This window comes from Poecilia reticulata, linkage group LG5 (genome assembly GCF_000633615.1).
Source record: "Poecilia reticulata strain Guanapo linkage group LG5, Guppy_female_1.0+MT, whole genome shotgun sequence".
Classification (NCBI taxonomy): Eukaryota; Metazoa; Chordata; class Actinopteri; order Cyprinodontiformes; family Poeciliidae; genus Poecilia; species Poecilia reticulata.
Window position 1 is genome coordinate 2804262 of NC_024335.1, and position 26458 is coordinate 2830719.

At 42.3% G+C, this 26458-nt stretch overlaps 2 protein-coding genes across 3 annotated transcripts in view; one reads left to right on the forward strand and one right to left on the reverse strand.

The window, feature by feature from the left end:
- The window catches only part of tasora (transcription activation suppressor a), a 26593-nt gene extending 16514 nt beyond the window's left edge, over positions 1-10079 (forward strand). The window contains exons 20-28 of the mRNA XM_008408344.2: positions 74-538; positions 1776-2857; positions 3460-3582; positions 4109-4268; positions 4349-4457; positions 5254-5432; positions 6437-6586; positions 8009-8627; positions 9181-10079. Of these exons, the coding sequence (XP_008406566.1) occupies positions 74-538; positions 1776-2857; positions 3460-3582; positions 4109-4268; positions 4349-4457; positions 5254-5432; positions 6437-6586; positions 8009-8627; positions 9181-9598 (3305 nt within the window). The 3' untranslated portion in view covers positions 9599-10079. The remainder of the gene's footprint in view (positions 1-73; positions 539-1775; positions 2858-3459; positions 3583-4108; positions 4269-4348; positions 4458-5253; positions 5433-6436; positions 6587-8008; positions 8628-9180) is intronic.
- Positions 10080-11703: 1624 nt separating this feature from the next.
- Positions 11704-26166, reverse strand: ccdc66 (coiled-coil domain containing 66). 2 transcript variants are annotated; one of them, XM_017304775.1, is made up of 21 exons: positions 25968-26166; positions 24221-24279; positions 23923-23945; positions 23500-23748; positions 22620-22866; positions 22433-22547; positions 21934-22028; positions 21767-21822; positions 20566-20646; positions 19829-19963; positions 19355-19584; positions 18135-18219; positions 17896-18054; positions 17221-17305; positions 16798-16872; positions 16493-16724; positions 15985-16186; positions 15874-15911; positions 15458-15597; positions 14131-14264; positions 11704-13093 (listed from the first exon to the last, which is right to left on the reverse strand). In XM_017304775.1, exons 1-21 carry the CDS (start codon positions 25976-25978, stop codon positions 12992-12994), a joined length of 2553 nt encoding a protein of 850 aa, XP_017160264.1. In that variant the 5' UTR covers positions 25979-26166; the 3' UTR covers positions 11704-12991. The 2 variants fall into 2 exon arrangements, with proteins under 2 accessions (XP_017160264.1, XP_008406569.1); XM_008408347.2 differs by having other exon boundaries at positions 23923-23948.
- Positions 26167-26458: the final 292 nt, after the last annotated feature.

A 26458-nucleotide genomic window follows, 5' to 3' on the forward strand; every position in this document is an offset into this window, starting at 1 on the left:
TGTGAAGAAACTGAAACGCTGTTGTTAGGATGCAGACTGCCATGTGAAGCATCAGTCTGGTTTCTCCCTGCAGGTCTCTCTTCGGAGCGATACTCGCAGCGGGAGAGGAGCCTCCCGCAGGACCCGCGTTTCCAGCACCGCGACTCGGCCACCGGCGTCACCGTGACGACCAAGTTGCCCAGGAGGAGCCCCGCCCCGTCTCCGGAGCGGAGCCCCCCTCCGTCCTACCCGTCCCCCGAGGCCACGCCTCCTCCCTCCCCCTTCCAGTGCTCGTCGCCCATCCCCAGCCCGCCGCCCTCGCCCTCCCAGTGCCCCTCCCCCGACCCCAGCCCGCCACCGTCGCCGTCCCAGTGCCCGTCCCCGGACCCCAGCCCACCCTCCTCTCCGCTCACCTGCCCCTCGCCGCTGCCCAGCCCCCGCCCTTCCCCCACCTGCTCACCGTCACCTGAGACCAAGCCGCCGCCCTCCCTGCGGCGTCTGCCCGCTAACGAAGTGGAGCCGCCTAACGAGCTGCAGGTTCCCCCCAAGGAGTTTCCAGGTAACATTCTGCAACCTGAGCTCGGCTCAGCTGCTGGTCCGTCTTTAACCCGTCCAGAACCTCCAGAACAGAATCGTTCTGTTTCTACAGAGGAAGCTAATTATTTAACTTGACCTTTGACCTGCACAGTGGAGCAGTTTATTTTAGGGTCGGGGCGACATTAGCATCTCATTTAATCCATTGGGATCAAGAAAGTAATTTTGAACTTGAGTCAATCAATATCAATAATTATTGATTAGCTTGTTGTTTTAACTACTGATGTGACCTTTCCTGTTTTATCCAGTTTTCCATAAGGAGTTTTATATTGTAAAGCAGGTCGTTGCTAGGTAACCAAAGAATGAACGAGTTGCTAGGTAACCAGGGTGAGAGAGTTAGGAGATTCCACCAGCCTTGCTACAACATACGTCTCCCAGAATGCCGTGCGGTTTTGGATTGTAGTTCAGTGGAAATTATTAAATATTTCCACTGAACTCCAGTCCAACAATACAAACCATTATAGAAAATACTGGTTGTATTTTCTATTGATACTGATCACATGTTTATTGCAATATACATTGTTATTGATTTGCTCCTTCCAGAATCCAAAAACACAAAATTTTGCCAAGTATTTTTTGGCTAATTACTAGTGCAAATATCTTATTACACTTAAAATAAGACAAAACTAACTTTCAAGTAACTTTTCAGCAAGATATAGGAGCTTGGTATGGAAATAATTCCTCTTCCTTACTATTGATTTTTAAAAAGTTACTGGTACAATTAGCAGATTATTTTACTTATTTCAACATGTATTAAGTGGAACTATAGCTTTTAAAAATCCATATAAAGGAGTTATTTACTTAAAACAAGCTCTTAGAAGTTACTTGAAAGCCAGTTCACGCGAAATAAGACAAAACTAAGATATTTGCACTTGAGACTGGACCAAAAATACTTGTTAAAACTTTGTGATTTTGCAGTGTTTTGTCGAGCCACGCACACAAACGATTTCACTCACCAACATTTAAATGTCAGATGGGAAATCTCGTAAAATCTCTCAAGATCAAATGTTGGTTCGGCGTAAACAAACATGGCCGACTTGGAAGAAGCAATGGTGATGGTTTGTGGACTATTTTTAACAAAGAGAAAAAAACCCATAATAATTAATTTCCCTTCACTTTGTGTTGTTCTGTCTCATAAATTTGACTGAAGTTGGTGTTTGTAGGTGTGAATACTTTAAGTGATGTCACTGTGTTGCCTTCAGGGGAGTCGAGTAAAACTGAGCTGAAGGTCCAGCAGAAGGAAATGAAAACGGACCCAGCATCGGTTCCTGCAGAGACGGATCCGTTCTCAGTTCTGCCTCCCAGGATAAAATCTTCCCCGTCCAAATCTCAACGAATGCAGGAATCGGCGGGAGAGGCAGAGACGTTGCTGAAAGTAAAGGTTGCAGCAGCAGCAGAAGAAGAAGAAGAGGAAGTCCGTCTAGAGGAGGGATGTGAGGAGGTTGCGGAGCAGAACCAATCAGAACCGAAGGAATCCAACAGCGGCTCGTTTGGCCGTCCTGTCAGAGACCTGGACAGCGTGGTGGACAAACACCTGTCGGCGTTTTCCTCGGACCTGCAGCTCCTCCTGCAGGATGAAGGCGTCAACTACAGGCTTCCCCCTCTGCCGTCGGCGCCGCTGTCGCCGTACGCATCGCTGCCGCAGTTCTCGCCCTACGTCTCCTTCTACAACCCCTGCCCTCCGGTTGCCGACTACGTCGGCTCGCTGCACGACAGCATCGTCAGCCTGCTGGCGGTGAGCGAGGACCGCAAGGACCGCGGCAACCCGGCTGCAGCGGCTGCTGGGATTCCTGTCGACGCCGCACTGGCAAACACTGTCAGCGACTTCGTGGCCAGCGTCAGAGCAGGGAAGGCTTCAGCGGGTCGGACCGCCGCTACCGAACAGTTTTCTGACTGTGACCCAACCTCTGGTTCTGGGTCCCCCTGGGGCCGCGCGGCTCAGCCTCAGGACGGCGCCGCGGTTCGGACCGCTCTCTGCTCGGCTGCAGAGGAAGGCGGAGAGGCTCTGATGGGCGTGGACTGCACCGTAACCGTGTCAGGACTTGGTTCTGGTTCTGAAACCCAGCATCCCAGGGTCGCCAGTCCGAACCCCGCCTCCGCCTCGGTTCTGGAGCCCGGCGCGGCGCCCGTCCCTTCGACTACACACATCAGCTCTGTGATTGACCGGCTGGAGCCGAACGTCTTACACAACCTGGCGGAGATCCTGAAGGACATCAAGAGGAAGATGCCGCAGTTCTACGTACACTGCCCAGAACCGGACGACCCGGTCTGCAAGGGGGTCAGGGTAAGCTGGGCGGCCCGCCAGATTCTGCTGGACTACAAAATGTCCCAGAAGTTATTATGATAAACGATAATATTGTTGTTTTGGGATCATTTTCTACTAACATAATGGTAACAGCACAACGATAACATGAGAACACTTTTTCAAAGGTCCATGAACTTTAAATTCTAACAAACATTTAACACTGGAGCTGGAAGACATTTTAAATATACAAAATAAACAAACAAACGACAAACAGCTTCACAATCTGGGTCAGACATGTAGAAACGACTTCAAATTATTCAGTCAGTGAAATGAGGAGGATAACAGCCAGTGAAAAATAAATAAACTGACAAAACTGATACAGATATTATATCAAATTGGTGCGTCTCTGGGTAAAACATTAACAAATCGCTGACTCTGCATTTAGTAAGTTCTTCAGTTTGAACATATTTTCACAAATACAGATAAAAATGGCTTTGATTAAATATTTAAGCACACAATCTTTATCTTGAAGGTGATATTTAAAGGGCCGCACCAAAGACGGTGGCGGGCCAGATTTGGCCCTCGAGCCACGAGTTTGACACACGTGGTTTATGTGTTGTTTGCGTGTTGTTGACCTGCAGGAATATCTGGTGAGCCTGGGCAACGTGCATCAGAGCCCGGCGGACTTCCTGCACCAGGACAACACGGAGAACGGCCTGCTGGTCATCATCAAGAACCAGGACATCGCTGGACACGTCCACCAGGTACCGTAACGGACCCGCAGGGTGCGGAAAAACGCACCGCAGTGAGATTCAGGCTGTTCTCACACCTGATAGTCCAGTAGACTCAGTTCAGTTAGGAACCAAAACTGCAACATTTGTTACATTTTCAGTTGGTGCGATTTCACACCTCAGAGTCAATCCAACCAAACTAATTGAAAAAACTGTTCCCCTCCTCGCTTGTGGGGGCGCTGCTCCAAGAACCAGTGAAGGAATCGACACAAAACCACTGAAGAAGACACTGAGCACAACTTCCTTCTTTGCAAAATAAATGAAAATGGAGTAGCATGCAGCTAGCTAGCTTAAAGTAAGACGTGAGTAGATGCAGCTACTCGCGTCTACTAAAATGCTAGCTAATTAGCTAGCCAGCTTGCTAACTAGAGTTAGTCGGCGTGATTAGGTGCATCTAGCTAGCAAGCAGCTAGTCATGTCTACTAACTCTAGTAGAGCTGTAGTTTCCATGTTCAGCTGATGTATACAGTGAAGTAACCATGCCTGGTGTCCATGTCAGATTCCAGGCCTCATGTCCTTAAAGCGACACTCCTCTGTGGTGTTTGTGGGCATCGACTCGCTGGACGACATCAAGAACAGCAGCTGCATCGAGCTGTTTGTCTCCGGAGGCTGCATCGTCTCTGACGAGCTGGTCCTCAACCCGGACGTCATCACCCACAGTACGTAGAGAATCGGAATCGGTTTTGTCTTTCTTGTGTTTCCATGTGCCGTAACGAGCGCTGATGGGTTTTTACTGCAGATCGACTGGCTGCTCTGCTGATACTCCTGGAGAAGCACAGCTCTTCAGAAAGTCTCTGGAGGTGGAAGATCCACTGCAAAACCCACAAAAAGCTGAAAGAGCAAGCCAGGTACACAGTATACCTTAATGTGTAGCTTTCAGAACGACGCCTCGAGCACAGATTCATTGGCTCAAACCTTTAAATCAGACCTATTTTGCTTCCTTGAACAGGTTAGCATCAATCTTTGAGTTATACAAAATATCTGCACCACATCTTTTTGCACAAAATCATCCCTAGACAATGAGATGTTAGTCTGCTCAGTTTTCTTTTAGAGTGTCCAAATAAGCTGCTGCTGGCCACACCCCCAATTCAGTCTTTATACTCCCACGTGAAAATGACAGCAGACAGATGTGCAGTTATACAACCGTAGCGTTTCCTGCATAGCCAACTGGAATGTAGCAAGTCGTTTTGGGATCGTAAGTCAACAAGAAAACACTTGTCTTTTCCAGCAGCCATTGTGCAGCACATGGGAGGTAAAACCAGCCCATCAAAGTGCTGGAACTCTGCTGGGGTTGCTAGGTAACCGGCAGAACTCTGCTGGGGTTGCTAGGTAACAGGCGGAACTCTACTGCGGTTACTAGGTAACGGGCAGAATTCTGCTGGGGCTGCTTAGTAACAGCTCAGTGGTTTGTGACTTAACATTCAAGAGGAAACGGCTCACTTTCCACACACCCAAAAACATTAATTTATTGCGCTTGGGTTGTTTTTAGAAGCAGTTGAAACCCAAATGGAGGGGGAAAAAAAATTGCAAAATGTGAATTTTGCATAATAGGTCCCCTTTAAATAGTGGCTTGTGTTGCTCTGCTTCTGCAGAAAGATCTCAGATTCGATGACCCTGAGGTTTGCGTGATGTTTGTCTGTTCAGGTTCCGGAGGGACGCAGCCAACCTGCTGGATCTGCTCTCGGCGTACCAGAAGCGGCAGATCGTAGAGTTCCTGCCGTATCATCACTGTGACATGACAAACCATCAGTCGCCGGACCTCGACTGCCTCACCGAGCTCCAGGCCCGATACACGCAGTTCCGACACACTGTCTACCTCACCGGTACAGCAGCCGCTCTCAGTTCTGTATTTTTTACTGTAGCAAAAATACACGACTTTTTTTTTTATTTTTTAAAACATTATTAAATGTTTTTCTGGAGTTATAAATTAAGTAAAATGGTTTTAAAAAATACAGTGGATCATTAATCAGCTTCAACTGACTGTTTTGTTGTTTCAGTGAAGATTTCATATAATTGAAGTTGCTTTATATCCAGCAGCCTTCAGCTAATGCGCTAGTAGTGGAGCTAATTTAGCGCTTCAGCTAACTTTGAAAAGGTTTGCACATTTGGCTTCTCTAGTGCTAATTTACTCGGCTGGTTTGTGACCTTTCAGTTGAATAAAGTTCAACATCTGTGTCGGAACTGTTTTTGAGACAGTAGAGAGCAATTTAATATCTAAAGGTGTTATAGGACATGCAAATTACCGTATTTTCCGCACTATAAGGCACCTAAAGACCTTCAATTTCCTCAAAAGCCGACAGTGCGCCTTATATATGGACCAGTATTGAGCCACAACAGGTCTAGCAGCTACGGTAAGCAGCCTCCGATTTCATTTTCCCCCGTAGAAGAAGAAGTGCATGCTGGGATAGTTGTCAGAACGCTGGTTTGTTAATAAAGTTTGATAATACATTTAAAGCCAGAGGGGCGGAGGGGCGGGGGAAGAGAGACAGAGACTGCAGTATTTAAACGGCAAATATAATTTGAATTGAACTTGGAATTTAAACTTGATTTAAAAACTATAAATAGCTTCATATATATAATTGAAGATAAGAAAATGGGTTTTGCGTGAATGGATGAGCGACTTATTTCCAAGTTACTCTGATGATTTGGTAGAGAAAACGTTGGCCAAATGGGACGTTTGAGAACTTTTGAGAAATGTTTGGATCATTTGCAAAGACGTCTATGAATACAACTGAGCACCATCAGATTTTACGCTTCTGGAGGTTTAACAGATTTTCTCCAAACCTCAGGAACAAGTGATTTTTTTAAATTTCATTTCTAAACTCAGAGCACTCCTTCGATAAGTTTCCTGTCTACTCCAACGGGGGCATCATCGTGGCCGGGATGGAAGAAATGGAGCTCGGCTTCAGCCGCCTGGTTGGCTGTCACAGCGTCAAGGACAAGCAGTTGTTCCTGGAGGATCTGCTCGCTCCCAAAGGTCGGTTCCTGCTGCTCCAAACCTGGCCGCCTGAACGTAAAACCTTACTTTAACCATGCTTTGACATCAGTATAACTCAACTTTATCAATGAATCGAATTATTCGGTTTCGGAAGGTTTAATTTTAGGAAAATATGGATTTTTTTCCCAACGTGCTCTCCTTGGATTTCTGTAGATCAGTGATGTCAGAGCGGCCATCTTGTTTAACAGCTTCTGTTTATTTGGACTTTGAATTCAGGACGGAGTGTTACGTTTATTTTTTTAAATGGAGAATAAAATCATAAGACTAAAGTTGAAATTTTATAAGAACTCCAACATGTTTTTTAATGGCTTGTCATGCAAACAAACTTGCTCACGTGGGATTTTAGTTGAAATTCTTATCTAACGAAAGCACCGCAATTGAGAAATTGTGACATTAGTGGAGTATCAACAAAATTTTGCACACATTTTTAATGGAAACACAGTTTGTCAGATATTAGAGAACTATGTAAATATTCATCTCACTTTAAAGCGGGGGTGTCAAACTCTTTTTCATTTTGGGCCACATCAGCATCCTGAATGTTCTTAAAGGGCCGGTTGTGCCAGAATTTTTTACGAATAATAAATATCTGTCTAAATCATTATTGATCATTGACTAAAACTTGACACCAGCCTGAGGCAGCAGAGTAGAAGAAATACTGCCACCTGCAGGTTGGAGTTAGCATCCCATAATCTCATTGTTTTTGAGCATTTTTATGGAAATTTGCAATAAACTCATTATTCTGTATAGTGCGAAAAAATGCAAGGATCTGTTGATTTTCCGTGAATTTCGGCGAAAAACTGGAGGGACTGATGTAATGTTGCAATAAATGGATAAAAAAAACTGTTTTGATTTGACCGATAAAATAATATTTAGTACACAACTGTTATCTAGATGGTTCTATTTAAAGGTCGGTCACAATAACAAACTTTGATGGATGACAAATTGTCCCAGGAGTTATTGAGAGAAACCATAACATTGTTGTTTATTGAACAGTAAGATCAATAAACTTAAAATTCTAACGAACACTGAAACTGGAAGACATTTTAAACATCCAAAATAAATAAACAAGCAGAAATGACAAAAGAAATGAGTTATGGAGGCTCTGCAAATGAAATTGTCCTTCAGAATGTGAGCTAATTGAGACCAAAACATCAAACTGAAAACTTTTACCATCCAGTTTATGGTAGAAAGAGAGAAAAGAGAAGAACAATAAATAATGGAAATGGAAATAATCAGACTCATTTTGATTCATCATTTGATTAATTGATTTATTTCTGCGTCCCTCTGGAGTCTAGAGGACCGAATGAGAAGCTCCGGCGGACCGGATTTGGCCCTCGGACCTTCAGTTTGACACTAATTCTAGCGTCGCTCCTGACCTTCGTTGTTCTCCTCCGCCTTCAGGTCTCGGCCGACAGTCTCTGTCTACCGCTGCCGATCGCCTCCATCCCGTTGCCGATAGCAACCAGACGCCCGGTGTCCTGCCCACCTGGCCCCTCACCCCCGACCAGTTGGCTGCGGACGCCGGCAGCGAGCGTGTTTCCGTGGCGACCAACAGAGACATGGAGGTGCTGCAGCAGGCCATCAAGGAGATGCGGGCGGAGCGCCTGAAGCAGCTGCAGCAGCTGCGGCTGCAGCAGCAGCTGCTGGAGCTGCAGGTGGAGTCAAGCGACGCCACCCTTCCTGCCGCTGCCATGGAGGGCGGTCACGTCACACCGCCCACGGACCGGGCGGCACCGCCGGAGTCGGTCCGGTTCGCGCCCGGCAGGAAGGCGGTGACGGCGACGCTGGACTCGATTCACTCCGGACTGCAGCTGGAGACGTGGGAGGACGAGAGGACGGAGGACAGACGGCGGCCCACTCCCACTGAGGGACACTCGACCCAGAACCACACAGAACCGTCCAATCAGAGCACAGCTGCTCGGTCAGCTGATCCACACGGGCCGGACTTCAACCAAGAACCGGAGCGACGACGAGAACCTGACCGATCATCAGGCTCTCCTGAAGAGGGCGACGTCGCCAGGTCAGTTAAAGGTTCCTGTCCAAGTCGGATGGGGTCAGAGGTCACAGGGTTAGATTCTAAAGTTGACTCAGAAGTAAACAAAGATGAAGTAAAAAGGTCAGAGGTCAGAGCTTTGCAACAACAAAGGACAAACACTTTATTGATAAACTAATTTACTTTAAAAAGTTAAAACTGGAACAGGAAGACATTTTAAATATCCAAAAATAAAAAATCAACTACGGCTAAAATGATTAATCGATTTTTGAAATGATTAACAAATTTAATCAATTAAGTAACTGGACTTTTCTGAATCAAAAAAGTTAATTTGATTAAAGAACAATAGAGCAGTTTAAGCCAAAACTACAAAAAATGTAACATAACATTTTGCACTTAAGATAAAAATAATCTGTCTGTAAAAATGTTTCACCCAGAAATCCTCACGTTGCAGAGGTTTAGCTTCCCCTGGTTCAGGTTCTATAAATATCTGTTAAGCAGCTTTTGCTTTCCAGTTAATAATCAATACATCAATAATAGTTTTTATTTATCAGAATAAATCTCCTGGTTTCACCTGCAGATCCTCCCAGTCCATCCAGCAGCTGCCCGTCGGCGCCGAAGCGGCTCCCCAGAGCAGCGCAGAGTCCCGGATCCCCGTCTTGATGTACCGGGATCAGAACCAGCCGGGTCCGGCTCTGTTCGGCCAGCCGCCGCAGCGGAACGTCGGCCTGATTCAAGCCCCCCAGCTACCCCAGTTCCACGGACAGCATTTCCAAACCGGACCCTTACTGGGAGCCCTGCGCCCGCTAGGGGCCCTGCGCGGCATCATGGCCCCCCCGCCCATCTGGCCCGGCGGCCTGGCCCCCACGGCCAACCCCCTGGTCTGGGGCCTGCAGCAGCCAGGCGTGGACCTCCTGAGTGGATTCTACGGCCCTGCAGGTCCAGGCGGGGGCGCGTACCGAGGCGCCCGGCCCGGCGGAGGTTTTAACAGGATGTAGAGGAGAGCCGGGTCTGTTGATCCGGAAACAGACTGAATACAAAAAAATAAAGATTATTATTATTATTATTACTAAACAACCTGAGGGTTTCAGTCATGACTGTTTACAGAGTCAGAATAAATCCGGATCATTTCAGGAAACACTAAGCTAATAAATGAGCAGATGTAAATACTTACCAGCGTGTAAATAAGCAAAAGTTTTCAGCGTTTTTGTTTGACGAAGAGCGCAGATGTTTTCACTGTTTGACGGACGCGAGCTGCTGGAAATTCAGACCACAGGACATGGGGTCGCCTTAAACCAGTGGGTAACAAGAAGAAGTTGTTTTCTGTGCTGAATGTTTGGTTTGGTGCACTGGGAGCCGTTTCTGTTCTGTTGCTGTAGAGAGGAAATCTGTAACAAATGGTTTTAACTTAAATCAGTTTTTATGTTTTGTTTTTTTTCTATATCAGGTTTTTGTATTAAAATCCCATGAAAACAGAAATACCTTTTTCTTTCCCTCTGTTCAAAGAGTTGAAGCATCTTGAGGATGAATGATTTGTCTACAGGAGGAAGAGGAAGAAGACCCAGGTAACCCCAATCCCACACCTGATCACAGCAAACTACTATTTTTTAATAAAGCACATTTTCTGTAAAAATGTATGGTTATTTTTAAGCAGTGTGATTATGTCCCAGTAAATAAATGTCAAGTAATGATTAATTATCTAGTAATGGTTCATTAGATTATAATGTTTCAGATTTTAATCAAGTAATAACCTACACTCAGGCTAGTGGTGCTCACACTTTTTCCTAAAATGATCTACTTGCTACCAAAATGCAAAACTGTTTGACGGACATGAGCACAATACGTTTATATATTGAGAATTCATTATATGTTTTATTCCATATTAAAGTGATACGTTTTATCTTATTACTTGGTTCAGCTTCCTCACTTATTTTTATACCATTTCTCAAGTTTAAGAGAAAACTTTAGAGTAAAAATCGGAGCTAACTCGATATCTAGCTACGGTAGTTTGCTGTGCTCAGCGCCGTTGTTTGCGCATGCGCAGTGCCCTATGTGTCAGAAAAGTCTTCTCTGTTATAATGACTACTGGTAAACAAGTAACTATTGCCGCTACCAACCGTTTCAGTCATTTGAGGCGATAAGTGATAGGCTGATGTCTAGTATGACAGTGTGGGTCATACGATCGACCCACACTGGTTTTAGTACAAGTATTGAGCACCCCGGGCTGAGACCTTTTTTTAGTGTTGTAGTTTGGCCAGCAGAGGGCGCCGCTGGTCATCTTTAAGAGGAGCAGTTGATGCAGAAATATGGCGGCCAACTTCTCAACTGAAAATGACTGATGTGCTACAAAGGTAACATGATGGGGGAAAAACATGGCGTCAATAATGATGGTTGATTTTGAGGGCTGTCGTGAGTTAATGTACTTCATTAGACGAAGTTTTAATATTCCTACAATTATGTATGAATAGTTCTCTGTGACATGTTTTATTTTTTCATTTTTTGTTTTCCTACTCAGCAACCTGAAAGGCTCCCGTTTTCTATGTGTAAGTTGAAAGCGAGAGAACCACAATTTTCTATTTATTCAGTGAGTATTTAATACAGATGGCACCATTTATTTTTTCTTTTAATTCACTACGTTATGAGAAATGTTGACATTTATGTAATGGAAATCTGACCCTTTTAATACTCGGGTTTTAAAGAAAATGGCTGCTTATGAATTAATCGTTTATCAACTTTAGGCTGCAACTTGCGTCTCTAATGTTAACGTAGCACCAATAAATGCTCCATAAATAACATTTAATCCCCTGATTTCTGGAGGAATGTGAGCAGGTGTTTATTAACTGGGTGCAGAAAATTACCAGGAATTTATATTCAACTATCTTGTTTACAAAAGGTTTTTACACTAAAATAAGAATAAGTCTAAAGACTTGATGAAATAAATGACTGCGCTACAGTTCTTGATTTGAGTCTTTCTGGTTCCTAATCATTTTAATTTTCTCTGAAGAGAGAATTTTGGATGTTTCCCGTATGAACAATTCAAAAGATTAAACATTTTAAAGTTTTATTTCCATTATCCTTGTTAGATGGAAAACATAAAACAAAGTTCATTTTAGATTTTATTCACACCTAAAAAGAAGACAAACATTGAACTATGTTCATATTTGCAGCTGACCAGATTCTTCGTCCTGGTTTCTGAGGTTGTTTTGTATTTTTCTTCCTCAAAACTTCAGGAAAAAAAGAAAACCCTCCGAGAGTCAAAAACAAAAACAACTGGTTTAAATCACTGGCATAACCAGGCTGTGCATCTACGGAAGGCCGTTTTAACATAAACTCAGTGTCACCTGATTACCTGTATTCTAGCTAAGAATGAGTTTTGACCAGAAACGGCTACATTTTTATTATACAAAATGGAAATTTAAGATTGCTTCATTCACATTCAGACGAGTCAGAATAATTTAAGACATCTTCAACTACATTTAATGGAACAGATTTCCTATTTATTCTCTTCCAGCAAACATGTTGGACATAAACATGGCTTTGAAAAGCTAAAAGTGCTGCTGTCAACTCATTTCCAAATCTATTTTTCATTGTTTTATTATAATACTACGTAAATCTGTGACATTTTTACTTGTCAGAATAATTCAATAGATGAGAAATGCCATTCTGACGAGTCAGAATGTTAATTCAAGATGATCTGAAATAGAAAAGACTCCAATTCATTTGGAGATTTCTGAAAAGGAATTTTAACTAGTAAAAATTACAGTTTCAGTTTTACCTTGTCATAATTTGCATTCAAAAAAACATTTTAAATATCAAGTATTATGATTAGTCTGGATAAAAATTTAAATATTTGAAATTTACTTTCGACAAATCGTAATTTATGTTTCATAGCCAGTAATTTGTTGTAGATATTCTGAACATACAAATTTATTGTAGCGTAATTTTTACAAGTCAGAATGTAATTGGAGATATCTGGAATTCAAGTGAGGTGAAACAGATTTTATGCTAAAACAGCCTGCCATACAGGGTGCAGCAAGACTTTGTCATGTCAACATTGCAGCTTTAATACATCTTTAACCAGTTATTGATAAACCAAACTTTAAATAACATTAACAATAAATAAAAAATGGAACATTAGAAACGTAGTGCTCGTCGTTCAGCAGGAAACTGGAGATAAAACCGGTTTGTGACAGTAACGAAGTAGAACCTTCATGTTTGTGCAGGTTGATGATAAACTGAGGAGAAATCGGTCGTTTAAACTTCCCCTCCATGAAAGAACCACAGCAAACCGAAGCAGGTTTCTGTTAGTGTTTATCTTCAGGCGGTTCCCGTCCCCGGTAGAACAGGAAGTCGCATCAGCAGCAGTGGGAGGAGCTTCCAGACGCCGCCGGTCATGTGCGGTGAGCTGCGGAGAGCGCGCGCTGCTCCTTATCACGGCGGTTCCGGACGGGCTTCAGGTCCGTCTCCAGCTCCTTCTGCTTCTGTAGTAAACCCTGAAACAGACAGCGGCTGCCTGAGTGGGTTCACCTGCGGACGGAACCGTTCCGAGGGAAACAAGCTGCCGGACGGTTCCGGTAAGGCCCAAACTACCGGAGCCTGGACGGCACCAACCGGATCGATCAATCTGATGACAGAAAGCTGAACTGATTTCACATTAATAGTATGACTTGGTGCATCTAAAAAGCTTCATACCCAAAACCAAACTTACTAAAATTACTTAAACGTACATTGTTTGTTATTTACATTATATGTTTAGTTTATTATTTTATACTTATAAGAATTTCCTCTCTCATTTTGCATGACCTGAAAAGTGTGGCGTAGCTCTCCGTCAACACTCGTAGAGTTTACGGCAGGGGTCCCCAAACTTTTTCCTGTGAGGGCCACATAACTTTTCCCTTCTCTGGTGGGGGGCCGGAGTCAGTTTGTAACAGAAAAACTGTTACACGTTTATCACCTGCGCTGCCGGAAATTATTGACGGGAGGGGTGGGGGATGCGCGCGCGCGCTACTCGATTAATTTTTACCCAGAAAGCACATGGGCAAAAACCGTTAATGAAACGGTAACTGGGACCGACTAGTATATATTCCATTGAGGGAAAGTAACTTTAACATTCCTCATATGTTAACATAAAGGCTCGTTTTGAAGTATAAGTTGCTACTTATAGGCATTAATTAGAAGAATTCGACCTGGAATGCGCCGTGTGTTCATCTGTTCTACCGCTAGCAAACAACCGTACTGACTAAACAACATGAAAGTCAAGCAGTTCCCTAAAAGTCCAACAGATGGCAGCAATGCGCCATGCAAAACAAAACACCCACAGTTTACAGGACACACTAAAGAGCCCCCTGGTGGTTAAACCGGAAAATACAATATATGAAAAAAAACCTGAAAGCTCTCTGGTATTGTTCAGGGGGCCGGACCAAATGTGGAGGTAGTTTGGGGACCACTGGTTTACGGGGTGTAAATACTTTTCATCAGCGTGTGTTTTTTTCTGTTCCTCACGGGGAACCAGCAGGTGTGTCTGGGTTACCTGCCGCAGCTGGGCCAGGCCTCTCAGGATCTCCTGCTGGCGCTGGGAGCCAGGCAGCATCTCTGGGTGGAGCAGCGGGTCTCGATGCGAGGAGCCAGGAGGAGGAGATGAGGCCTCAGGAGGAGGAGGAGGCCCTGACCAGGAGAGACAAGGTTCTGATTGGTCATAACTCACCAAAAACAGACAAACTGGACCTCCTGACCCTCTTTTAAGTTCTGTCGACCCAGAGAAAGATGGCTGCAAAGCATGCTTAGGCTTAAAATGCTTATTAATATAATATCAATGTTGAAACTCATTTCTGAAAGTAAATAAAACCCTTTTGGGCTTTTATTTTTGGAAGATTAAAACCTTCCAGTTGGGCAGAAAGCTGCTGCCCCCTGGTGGTTAACAGGAAAAACAACACAGGCTGATCCATTTTCATGATGTCAGCCGAACAAAACTTTAGAGCCGCAAATGTCACAACATTTCATTTTAGATAAACATCTACTTTTGGAAAGTTGACATTTTGTTTTCTTATTATGTTTTCTTCAATCTCTTGCATTGTTTTTAATGTTTGATAGGAATAGACACAAAACGGGTCAAAACAATCCAAGATCTGGCATAGATAATTCACACCGTTTATCACCTGATTAAAATGAAAAGTTAACAGTAAAAACAATAAAATGATATAAAAACAATATAATGCAATGCACTTAAGACTTCTGAATCAAAAACTGATTTTAAAATGAGACTCGTCTGGTTCGTCTTTAGCCAATTCTTAAGCCTTAAAATTAATATTTTAATGTCAATTTTGGTTTTGAATGGATCCACGATTAGTTGCAACAATACAATCTGAGAAATATTTATTTTAGACGTAAAAACAATACAGTGAAGCTGTTTGGTTTTAAAACACTTAATAGTGTCACATGGACGTTGCCATGTTTACGCTGCAATGCATTCTGGGTAAATGGCATATGCTAGCTCTGTCCAGCTAAAACAGTAATGAGTTATATAGAGAAATTTTAATTCTATTTTTGCAATTTAAAATTTAGATACGCATAAAATGTAGAAAAAATAGGATGAAATTTTCCCCCTGAAGGATTTAAAATTAAGTATAATAATAAGAAACACAGATTCAGAACTAAAAACATTTCTGCTACTTTTAGTGTTATTCTTTGTGGAAATTCAATGTAAATATTGCAGGAATAAACTGAAAAACTGCTACAAACCTGCGTTTGTCGCCTTAATTTCTTAATTTAGAAATATAAAAATTTTAGCCAAAGTTACTTTGTACCATTGCAGACCGCTGCTGTTGTCGAGTTTAAAACATTTCTGATGCGTTTCTAACCGGGGTGTGTCCTGGGTGGCGGCGTGTCGGCGGGCTCCAGGGGGTCCAGGCTGAAGACCTCAGCGGTCCGGAGGTAAGGAACAAACTCCAGGGCTGGAGAGCCGGGAGCCTGCTGACTCTGGGCAGCAGGAGAGCGCCCCCTGCAGGATGCCACAGTCCAGATTTAACCTCTCTGGTCGGTTTGATTAAAGAAACTGAACGATCTGAGACCATCCTGATGAGATGAAACTCATTTTTCGCAAATTACCAACTTGGGAAATTGGTGAGAAATCCAGATTCTACCAAAAATTAAATCTTCAAAAACAAAAAATTCAATCAATAAAATAGATTTTTTAAAATAATTTCCCCCCCCCCCCAGCCCCATTTAAACCACATGAGGGGAGAACAGGTTCTCAGGTTTATGTGGAGCTGCTCACCGGTCCGAGTCGATGTTTCCTTTCAAACCCGATTCCACCTGAAACATCAGCGCTCGTTAGCAAACAACAACATCGTTCACTTAATTCCCTTGTGATTTTCTGGTTCTCCACCTTCTTAGTGGGACTGGTTCTGCTCTGCTGGACGTTGGGGCAGAGCCGGGCCTCCTGTTGGGGAGCGGGCGGTTCTGTTCTGGACGGACGGGTCTTCTGCAGGGCCAGCAGCTCAGCCTGCCTCCTCAGCCGGCTCTCCTGCCGGTCCCGCTGCAGGGCGACCGGGTAACGCTCCGAGGCGGGAACGAACCGCCGGCTGGGCCTGGAGAACCGCAGCAGGGGCAGAACAGAACAGTTTGAGCTCGGCACTCAGATCAACCTCTCCTCCGATTGGCTGAATTATAAACTTATCTCATGTAAATGTTTACATCCAACGCTCCCATAATTTTTAGTGACTTATCGCATAAACAAGCCGATATAAGAGCGATTTTAATGTAATTTCTTATTTAAATGAATTACCAAAATTGCCAAATTGTGTTTTTTCGTTTAGCAGAATCCAGATAAATATTTGCTCATCAGTGATGGGAATGCAGCTGCTGCTGTTTTGGTGCAAATGTTGCGCTGTAACCTCTGTGATCCCCACTCCGGCCTCGTCTTGCTTCTCCGGCTCCTCTCCGTCCGGGCGAACGGCTCGTACGGATCTTCTCCCGCTGGCAAACAGATGTTCTCCTTTCCCGCTCTCGGAGTACGGCTCCTGCTGTTAGGCTCAGCAGAACCACAGGGAGCCGGACGGTTCTGGTTCTGGACGGAGACGTCAGCAGCCTGAACTCTGTCTCCAGCAGCAGCAGGAGGAGCGTCCTCTGCTCAGGGAGAGGGGAGGAGCTGTAATCGAATGTCAAACATGAGAGCAGGAGTCCATCTGCGGCATCTCACCCGTCTGAACAGACGAGTCTTTAAACGACGAACCGCTGTCGCCGTTTTCCACACACTCAGCCTTCCTGGTGACTGCTGAACTCGCACAAACAAAACCGACAGTTAGGAAAAGCTTTCTAGCAGTTTGTTGTTAAAACACATGCATGCCCAACATGGCTTAGATTCAACCAAACTAAACCCACAGAGATTTAAGACGGTTTTCACATCTGATAGTCCGATAGACTCGGTCAGACTGGGGACCAAAACCGCGACATTTGTTACATTTTCCTTTTCTGTTTTTTTTATTTTTTATTGAACTTTATACTTGTAGATGCTAAAACCACTCCTGAAACAAACGAAGTTCTGCTGGACTTGTTTAGCACAGAGAACCGGTTTGTTGTGGGTTCTTTGGGTCGGTTGTGGTGACGTTGGCGCTTCACTCACTTCTGGATCCGGGCGTCTCCTCCGACCCGCCGATCTCTGGCTGCTCCGGCGGAGGGACCGGATCGTTCTGAAGCTCGACCAAAACCTGAAGAGGAGGAAACGGATCGTTGTTGGATATTGGCAGACGCCCAGGGCGGAACTAGGAAGGGGGCGTCTGCATGGACTATATAAAGCAATCATTCCATGCTTTTGGGTTTTTGCAGAAATTCAATCAACAATTCTATTAATTTCTTTCTGCGCTTTTGGATAATTGTGAGTTTAATGCAAATTTTTCTCAAAAATGATAAAATACTTTTGGCTTAAGTGATGCCAACTCCCTCCTGAAGGTGGCAGTCTTACTACTTCTACAAAAACAAGATAATAAGATTGAGTTATTTAAGTTCTTTAAAGAATAAAAATATTAATACTTCCAGTCTGTCTGCTTGTTATATTATTTGGCATCTTTAATTAATATATCTATAATTAATTGATCCCAAAAGAAAGTTAAATATTTATTATTATTAGCAATAATAACAATAGTCAGTTGGAATTCAGCACCGTTTGCCATCAGTTACACTGAACCTATGAAGGATGAGGCACAACTTAGTTTCCGACTTTTTTCTTTCTCTTTTGGTGAAATCTGAAGGAATTAATTTTCTGCCAGTGGTGAAGGTGCGACATCTTTTGACCCCTGACCTTCTCCTTCTTCTTCAGCATCTCCAGTTCGTACTGCTTCTGCAGCTTCTCCCTCTCCATGGCGACCCTCCGCTCCTCTTCCTCCTCCTCCCGTTTCCTCGTCGCCTCCTCCAGCTCCCTCTGCCTCCTGCGCTCCTCCACCTGGGCCTCGATGGCTCTCTGGGCCAGAACAAAACGGTGAAGGCAGCAAAGCGGCACACGCTGAAGACGAGGCTGCCTCAACGTTGGTGCCGCCCTACCTGCAGCTCTAGCTGTTTGAGCCGCCGCCTCTCTCGCTCCTCTACCTGTGCCGGGTCCAGCAGCGACGTCATCGTCCTCAGGTAGCTGCAGGAAAAACAAGAGTTCAGATTAAACAAAGATCTTAAAACCGTTGCAGTAAAATTCAAGCACTTTTCAAGTTTTCAAACTTTTCCAGCACCACATTTTGGAGATAAAAACAGAAATGGGTCTGTCGTGCCAGCAAATGTTTCTTGATTTATTTTTCTCTTTCTTCCAAAAACTGGATGTTAAAAGTCTCCAGTCTGGCGCTTTGGTCTCAACGAGCCTTTTCTTTGAAAGGTAACTTTGTTACAGACTTAATAATTAATTTTGTTTGTAGTTTTGTTTATTTGGGATATTTAAAATGTCTTCCAGTTCCAGTGTTAAATGTTCATTAGAATTTAAAGTTTGATTTTGAGAATGTGTTCTTGCATTATTATTATTATGCCATTACCATTATACTGCTTCAAAACAACAACATCGTTTATCTCAGTAACTTCTGGGAGAATTTATTGACCAGAAAAATGTGTTATCGTGACAGGCAACAAATGCTTCCTTCTTGTTTTTCAAAATAAAAGCCGAATTGTAACTTAAAGTTGGCTCAACAGCTCCTCTGCAGTTAACGCTGGTTTCTCAGATTAATAAGTAAACATGTCACGATATCAGTGGACAATAAATTGTCCCAGAAGTTATTTTAGATATTCTACATATGTTTGCCAATTTAAAACATATTTGAAGTCGTTTATGATAAAAATCAAGACGTTGCCGAGTCCAGCCTGGAAGGGAATCCTGCTTAGGCCTGTAATAAATTCTGCTGGATGCAATAAAAGATAATATTGTTAATTTGAGACCATTTTCAGCTGATATAATTAATGCAAGTATACCCAAATAAAGATAAACAATATTTAACACTGGAAATGCAAAACATTTTAAATGTCCAGCATGAGCAAAAGAACCGAAACAACAATGATTAAAATGGATTAAGCATTTCAAAAGTAAGAATAATTCAGCTTAGAGGGAAAAAAGTGGCAGGAAGTGCAAACTCCTTCCTACAGGCCGTCAATGTCTGCAGCGTTTTTAAAAATGTCGGCTTTTCAACAGTATTAAAGGAGATCAACCCTCTATCGACTGTTGTCCAAATGAAAATCGATCGATTTATTGATTATTTCAACAGGGTTGATGCCATTTCCCAGCTTTCTACCTGGATCTGGAGGGAAACCCCCTGGTTGAATCCACACTGGCTGCCATGACGCTGTCGGCTCCACAGCTGCTGGTTCCCTCCCAGACCAGCGACAAGCTGGACGACGGGTTCCAGTCGTCTCGCTCGGAGCCGCTGAGCCGCCCCGGCGCTGCGGGTTGGGCCGCGGGTTGGGCCGGCGCTCTGCGCTGGAGCGAGTCGAAGTGCGCGGCCCATCGCTCGTGGTCCTCTGTCTGCAGACACGACGTTACTGCGAGGTCAGACGCCGGATATCGGATAAACCGAACGGATTTTCATGCCATTCGTCCTTTTATCCACACATAACCTCCGGTTAATATCACTGAGAACTCCGGCCCAGGTGAAGGTTTGAAAATTCTCCTTTTTTGTGCAGTGCTTAGCATTTTATAGAAACTAGTATCTCGTCTGTCATTGTTTTAAAACGACCCGGCTATGTTTGGACTAGGCCAGAGTCTCTACCTGTCTCCGCTGCAGCTTCTCCCGTTTCCGGCGCTCGGCCGTCTCCTCCCGCTGGCGGTCCAGCTCCTCCAGCCAGGCCCGCCTCTGCTCCTCCTTCCTCTCCACGCTCAGCATCTCCTCCATGGGCGTCACCTCCTGCAGCAGCGGTGTCCAAACGTTTCGTCACTCCGGCCAAAATTATCAACTCAAAAGTAGCCAAAGATAAAAAAACAACCTAATAACTCAAGAAAATTAAGCTTTTAGCTTTAATTTTTTCCAAAATGGATACTTATTGGACACCCAGAACTTGAACAGGATTGTTACAACGGCATGTTAGGGACCCACTGTAGATTAAAAAAAAAAAAGAGGCGGAATAAAATAAAATCAGAAATTTAACGATTCATTTGAGAAATTCTATAGAAACAACGTGGAAACTTTTGAACTCGATCGAATACATTTATATTCAATACGAAGAACAGAATTTGAGTCACCTAACCGCTTTTCAGTAAAAGTCTCTGAATAAACATGGATTTACCTTTGGTGAAAACTTCGTCATAAGAAAATTATGTTGGCAAACGTTTTACTGTGATTACATATTAAAACTCTCCATCTGCATCGTGCTGGATGACCCAAATCTGTATCGTTCAAGGGCCACATATGGCCCCCGGGCCACACTTTGGGCCTTCGCGTCGTAGAGGAAGCAGGATCCAGCACTTGGAGGTGAAATGTTTGAAACTTGGTTCAGAGTTTATGCTTACCCCGAGTCGCAGGCTGGACCTGATGGCGGCTGGCTGCTCTCTGTGGCCGACAGAGGAAACACTCTCTGCGTATTCCTCACCCTGAAACACACAGCAACGTCTGAAAAATATCAATAAAATACAGGCTGAAAGGCCTGGAAACTGCTTCAAGTTCCTGTTCACTGCAGATTTCAGATGCATTTAGTTGTTTTTTTTTAATTAATTTACCTCCAGGTCCATTAAATGGTAACAGAACGGTTGAGGAGACTTCTGAGAATCAGAACTCAAAGTGAAAAAATTAAAATTATTCTTACTAATGTGTAGAGCTGTGCGATAATCCTGACAATAATAAATAAAATTCAGGATTTTAAAGGAAAATAAGTAAAAATTATTCATGTAGGGCTGATTCTAATGGATAAAAATCTGGATTTTCATCATTTAAATGAACACATTGGTATGAATAAACTTTACTTATCAATTAAACAGGATTTTCCTGTTTTTTTATCCCATTAAAATCAGGGTTTTATTAGATAATGAGTAAAATTTATTCATACCAATATGTAGGGCTGATTTTAATGGATAAAAAAATCAATAAAAATCAGGATTTCCTTCATTAAAATCCTGATTTTAATTTTAGAATATTCTGGCAAAATTACATCTTTTATCACTATATTCTTGTAACTGGGAAAAAAAACAAAGATTTTAAGCTCATCCTCAAAGATAAATCATTACAACAAAGAAGAATTCAAATGTTGCCGTTTTTTGATATAATGCAAGTAAAATCCATTTTTCCCTAATACCTCTCTCATGTCGTTTTAGTGTCAGTTGGGAGACGCCTGCCTCTTTTACCGACACAAACAAACCTCTTACTTGAATGAAAATTATTCTAAGTCTAAATCCGCCTGTGGTATGAACAGTTTCAGAGTTATTTGTATTTGCCAGACCGCAGTTAAAGCAAAATGCACTCAAGAAAAACTTAATTACCTAAAATAAGCCTCTTTTTTTTTCCCAACAATGTACATTTTTTACAAGTTATGCCAGTTATACGGTTTCATCTGAGGGATAAATTTAACCAGTAAGGAGCTTCTCAAGTGGAAAACGTTCCCATTATGATTTCCGGCTCACTGCGCTTTTTCCTGGTTAACTGCATGAAGTAACCATGGCAACTGATGGGTATTAAACCAGGAGAATAAACAGTCGAGTAAAGGTTGAGGTGAAATACCTGCAGTCTGCTGAGGGCTGAAAGCTGCAGCCGCTGCTTCAGGGCGACCTGCTCATCTGAAAGTCAGAACATCATTTTAGTTCGACAAAATCATCACTGCTGGACGTTTCTTCCCGTTCAGAGGCAGTTTTTCCTTTCCTCTGTCGCCACGTGCAAAGCGTTCGTACCAAGCTCTCTTTTCCACTGAGCCTTCTTTGCGTCGATGGCGGCTCTGCTGTCCGGCCGACGCTCTTTGAACCAACTGAACGAAGAGCGACGCAAACTACGGGAAAATAAACCATCAGAACAATTTGGAGCAACAGGACAGATTTCTTTAGTGGGACTTTTACTAATTGTCTGTTTTGAGGCCTAATTCCTCCACAGCACACCCTAGAATTTTTTTTTTTAAATCAGCCCCAAGCCAGGCTTTGACCAACACATGTACATCTTGACAGGACGTTAAAAAAAAAAAAGTCCAATGCTGCTTGCAGCTTTAATTTCTAAATTATTCTCTTAAACAAATAGAATTTAAAACAGGTTGGACCTTTGATAAATTGTGTTAATGTTTTTATTGTTTCTGCTGAAGAAATTACAGCTCAAACTGAATCTAAATGTTTTTTATTTTTGCTCAACTTGAATCAATCTGGAATGATTTACAGCAGAATTGGAGTTTATAAAAATGTTTACCTGTCGCATTCATCATCACCTTCCTCCTTCATTTCCTCTCCTTTCTCATCCTCCCTTATTTGCCTTTCTTCCCCTCCGTTCACAGAAGAGACAGAGTTTGTGTGTATTTGACCTCCTGGAGATTCAAATGAAACAGTTTATAATAAAAAGCAGCTTTTAAGAAGCAGTTTTTTTTTGCTAGTGCCACCTTGAGCCGCCTGCTCCTCTGGACCCCGCTGGGCGCAGCCGGTCGACACCGTGATGGAGCTGAGGAGCTCCCGCAGCTGCTCTCCGGTCACACACATTACGTCTCCGTCCTTCAGGCCTGCGTCCACGCTGCCCAGCACAGGCTGCGACACTCCGTCTCCGCGCTCACCGTTTGGAAGCGGATCCGTTCTCCTTGGGGATCCCAGCGGTCCGACAGCGGAGCTGAGTTTGTGTTTGTTTGTCTTTACCTTCAGAGGATGGATACAAAGTTGCACATAGTGGCTTGAAAAAGGTAAATACCTCTTTTTGTTGTTTTTTTAATAACTATTACAGTATCTAAGACACCAAATGTTTTATATAATCAAACGTTTATTTAAGGCATGCATTAAAAAGTAGTTTTACTCTTCCACCATGCAAATGTAATGCTTATTTTTGTTCTTATTTACACTCTCATATGAAAATGGCTGCATACAGATGAACAATTATACACCTGTGCATCTTTGAAAAGCAGAAGTAGAGCCTCCTGCACAACCAACAAGAATGCAGTAAATGGTTTCAACAAGAAAACACTTGTCTTTTCCAGCAGCGATTACACAGCTGTAAAACCAGCTGACCAAACATGCTGGAGCTGCTAAGTGACAGCAGAATTATGGCTGGGTTGCTAGGTAACGGGCTGCTTTACTGCTGATTTGAAACGTTACATTTTGAAGGCTTTTGAAACAGCTCATTTTCCAGACACCAAAAAACATGAACTTACTGCCAATTGGACAGTGTTGAGACCCAAATGGAAATACAAAAATATGAATTTAACCTAATAGGTCCCCTTTAAATTGTACCAATACTGATCCAAACATGAATTATTTAGGCTCCGCCTCCCTTACCTTTGCCATGGCTTTACTGGCGCGCTCTTTGTGACGGCCTGGAGTTTTGGATGAATTCAGGACGGAGCTTCTGCCATCAGTGGTGGAGATGCTGGAGCTGCAGGATAAAGCTGCTGCTGCTGCTTTACACCTGACCTCCCTGGGACCCCGCGCAGCCTGCTGAGCTGTGCGCTCCTCAGGCTGAACCTCCTCCAGGCAGGACGGCTGCCTGGCTTTCAGGATGCTAGCTGCTCTGTGCTTACTGGGCAGCTGCAGGAAATGCAACACAAACCATTCAGGTGAACAAAAACCTTAAAGATTAACACATTTATTTATTTTAATTATTTTTTCTCCTTTCAGCCTGGAGTCATTTCCAGAAGAGACTAAGCAGTGCTGGACACCAATATGTAGCTAAAGACAACATATGTTGATGTTGTTTCTTACCTTTATTGGATTTTTCACAACACCTGCTGTAAAAATAAACCAAACAATGAGCCAAAAATATCAGAAAAGCATAAAATTAATATATTAGTATTGCTTAATATTAAACAGACATTTTTTAATCATTTAAATTTTACAGCAATCAATTTTTATCATAAGCAGCCAAATCAATGAAATGGTTGTTAAAGCAGATATGTTAGTATATTGAAGCAAAATCTTCTGTAATCAAATGCAAAGATAAACAGATAATTTATCCCAAAATGTTGCCATGAAGATAAGTTGGGAAGTGTGAAGGCCTCACCATGAGTGAGTAAAATCAATCTGGGTTTTCCATTTTCCAGCTCAAACAGCAGACCATCTCTGTTCAGGAACAATAAGAGTCATTAGAGCACAAAATAGAGAAGAAAACAACCAGAATCATAAGAGACAGATGGAAAAATTTGTTTTAAGAAAATGAATGAAAGTTAACAGCTACTCTTCTTTCACTCACTGATTTAAATTAGAATTTTAAAAACCTAAAATAGATTCAGAAAGAGTTTTTCTGTTTAGCTTTCACAAATTTTTCCTCAGCAAACGACACTCAGAATCCCACAATGACAAAATCAAACTAAAATTTTATATGGATTTAATAATTTATTTTTAAAATATTGCTTTTACATAAGCATTAAGACCTTTTATTTACAATTTAGTTGAAGCACCCCTGGGAGAAAATATTAGTTTATAGGCACACCAGGAGTTTCTGAGTGGCACTGGATGAACAACTTTCAAAGATAGTAATCCTTCATTTATTCTGGAAAAACACAAAATCTTATCAAGTATTTTTTGTCTAGTTTCTAGTGCAAATATATCAGTGCACTTGAAATAAGACAAAACTAACTTAAAGTCTCCTTTCAACAAGATATAGGAGTTTATTTTCAGTCAATAATTCCTTAATATTGATAAAATTGTATCAATTCCACTGGTAGATTATTTAATTTACAACAGTCCCACAGAACAATGCTTCCATCACCGTAGTTCACTGTTGGGTTGGTGAGGAGCGTTGTCTGGTTTAGAACAGATCCGTCCTGCCAACAACCATCAGCATCGACAACAACTCTTTAGAGAAACTTTGATAATATGAGTTGCATTTAAATTTCCCCCCGAGATTAACAAAGTATTTCTGAATTTAATTTACAGCCACGCACCTCCACTGCTCTGAGAGCTTTTAGTATCTGAGCCACTTAATGGATCAAATGCATTATGGATACACAGAGTCTGAATATGATACTCGTAATTTAATATCCAACTAAAAACATTTTGTACACATTAACATGTTCTCCAACTGCCAGGAAGAATCTCCGGCATAAAAGGTGTGGATCTTCACACAAAAGTCACCTAAAGTTTTAAATATTCTGGTTTTGATGATGTTTCAAATATTTATTTTTTTAATACATTTACAAATGTAGATTATTTTTGCATCGGGAAGCAACATAATAACTGAGCAAAGTGAGGGGCATGTGTATGATATACATCTTATAAATTTTGTATAGTCATTATTACAGTTGAAGCCATTGGTTTGCATACACTCAATAAAAAACATACATTTAAATTTCTCACAGTCTGAAGTTAAATCAGCCCGTCTTTCTTTTGTTTTGGTTTAGTTAGAATTAACAAAATTATTTACATTTACTAAATGCGTCAATACTGAGAAAGAATTGTGTTTATTGATGTCTTCAAAATGATTTGGTAGTATTGAATCTGAACTGTATGACTAACAGACCTAAAACAGTTACAGTTTGGTCTGATTAAGAAAAAAAGGTGTACGTCTCTTTTTATTAATAAATATCAAATATATGTACTTGAGATAGTGCCTTGAAATCAAATTAATATGTCTACTCTTTGGAATATATTTGCTTCACTTCTCGTCTAGACAAAGATAACGTCAAAGTGGGTTAAGGTTGATTGATTTTCTGAAATTAATGAATAAGCATGAATTAATGTACAATTTCACTGCGACACCTTAGCTATTCAGTGTTTTAGCTTAGCAAGCTGTTCAGCAGCAGACTCACCCAAGGTTCATGTCGAGAAAAATATACACCGAATCAGCAGCAGATTTACAGACAAACTTAAAATAATATAAAATGAGTGACTAGCAGATTAATTTTCATAGTTAAAATGGCACGTTAACTGAGCACTGATAGCTAACAAACCAATTTCTGGGGGAAAACGGTTGCCTACGTTGGTTGCTACCTACGAACAACAAGCGTGTCACTGATTGGCTAATCTTTGCTGTATTTAAAATTACTGACCAATGAAAGGTCTTCATTTTTGGACGTTTAAATTTGATGACGGTGCATTCATTGACACTCGGGATATATCAAGGCTGAAGCTAACTTTGTTTTAATGACAGTAATTTATCATACAGCGGTAAATTTAAAAGGCGAAAGATATAAACTATGTAATAGCTATCAGACACAAGCCATAATTTCAGCATTAAAGCTTTCGTAAAATTGGATATTCCTTCGTCATCATAATGACGAATGGATATCAGTTTTCAATT

Excerpts from the sequence above, each read along its gene's own strand:
- ccdc66 (XM_008408347.2), bottom strand. Across the intron at positions 16,725-16,797 it reads AGACTCGTCTGTTCAGACGG|AGGACGCTCCTCCTGCTGCT; the intron begins GTGAGATGCCGC and ends CTCCCTGAGCAG. Across the intron at positions 13,094-14,130 it reads GCCTGGCCCAGCTGCGGCAG|GGTTTACTACAGAAGCAGAA; the intron begins GTAACCCAGACA and ends TGTCTGTTTCAG.